Genomic DNA, 782 nt, shown 5'->3' with positions numbered 1-782 from the left:
TGTTTGTGTGGGCCTGGTCTCCAAGCCACACATGTATGATTGTCTGGCAGACATTAGATTGGTCTTAAGTCTCCTGGGTGACCTTATACCTTACCTAGCATCTATGGAACTGAGACATACATTGTCATGTACTATCTTTTAGAGTTTTATGCAATTCCCCACTTTCTACTTACCTTTCCGTTTTGTATGCCGTTGGCTTCTTTTGTCATCACGAGGTGAAAGTCCAGGACGTAAGGGTGGAGATGGCCGAAGACAAGACATGCTCCAAACCTAAGATGGAAAAATAAATTACTTTATGTACTGTATTTTCATATGGGGGAAAGTAATAAGCATTTCAAATATTCTTACAATTAATTTACTCCAAAATTAAATTTAAAAAAGGGACACGTCCTTGAACCTTCTATATTCTTCAGATCCATAAATAAGAAAGAACATCCAAACATTCAACACATCAAAATACAATTATAGCAAGTGTTAATATACTTTACACCTTCAACCCTGTGATTATAGGAACTTCTTTCTGTGTTTGGGTTATCTGGAATCAGGAAGTCCAATTGACATAGACACACCAGTCATATTTTTATGAGTTTTTATGAAAGGCCCTATCACACTAGCACTTTTTCTGCTAACATTTGTACTGCTATCAGACAGACAGGGGACCACTGTTCAACAAGCCATTTTTCAAGATTATGCTGAATATTTACAAGCTGATTCACAGGAAACATATGATCACCTCCATTATCTATAATAAATATAATTAAGTTAAAGCAATCCCACTTGGG

At 36.3% G+C, this 782-nt stretch overlaps 1 protein-coding gene across 2 annotated transcripts in view; it reads right to left on the bottom strand.

Annotated features, from left to right (window-relative positions):
• Window positions 1-782, bottom strand: part of LOC119586411 (rho guanine nucleotide exchange factor 7-like) — a gene marked incomplete at both ends in the record, with an annotated part of 85,656 nt that overhangs the window by 55,739 nt on the left and 29,135 nt on the right. For both annotated transcript variants that reach the window (XM_037935133.1, XM_037935134.1), the window contains 1 exon segment: window positions 174-270. In XM_037935133.1, the coding sequence (XP_037791061.1) occupies window positions 174-270 (97 nt within the window).

Source organism: Penaeus monodon, chromosome 21, assembly GCF_015228065.2.
Source record: "Penaeus monodon isolate SGIC_2016 chromosome 21, NSTDA_Pmon_1, whole genome shotgun sequence".
In the NCBI taxonomy this organism is placed as follows: Eukaryota; Metazoa; Arthropoda; class Malacostraca; order Decapoda; family Penaeidae; genus Penaeus; species Penaeus monodon.
This window is presented reverse-complemented; position numbering and strand designations above follow the sequence as displayed.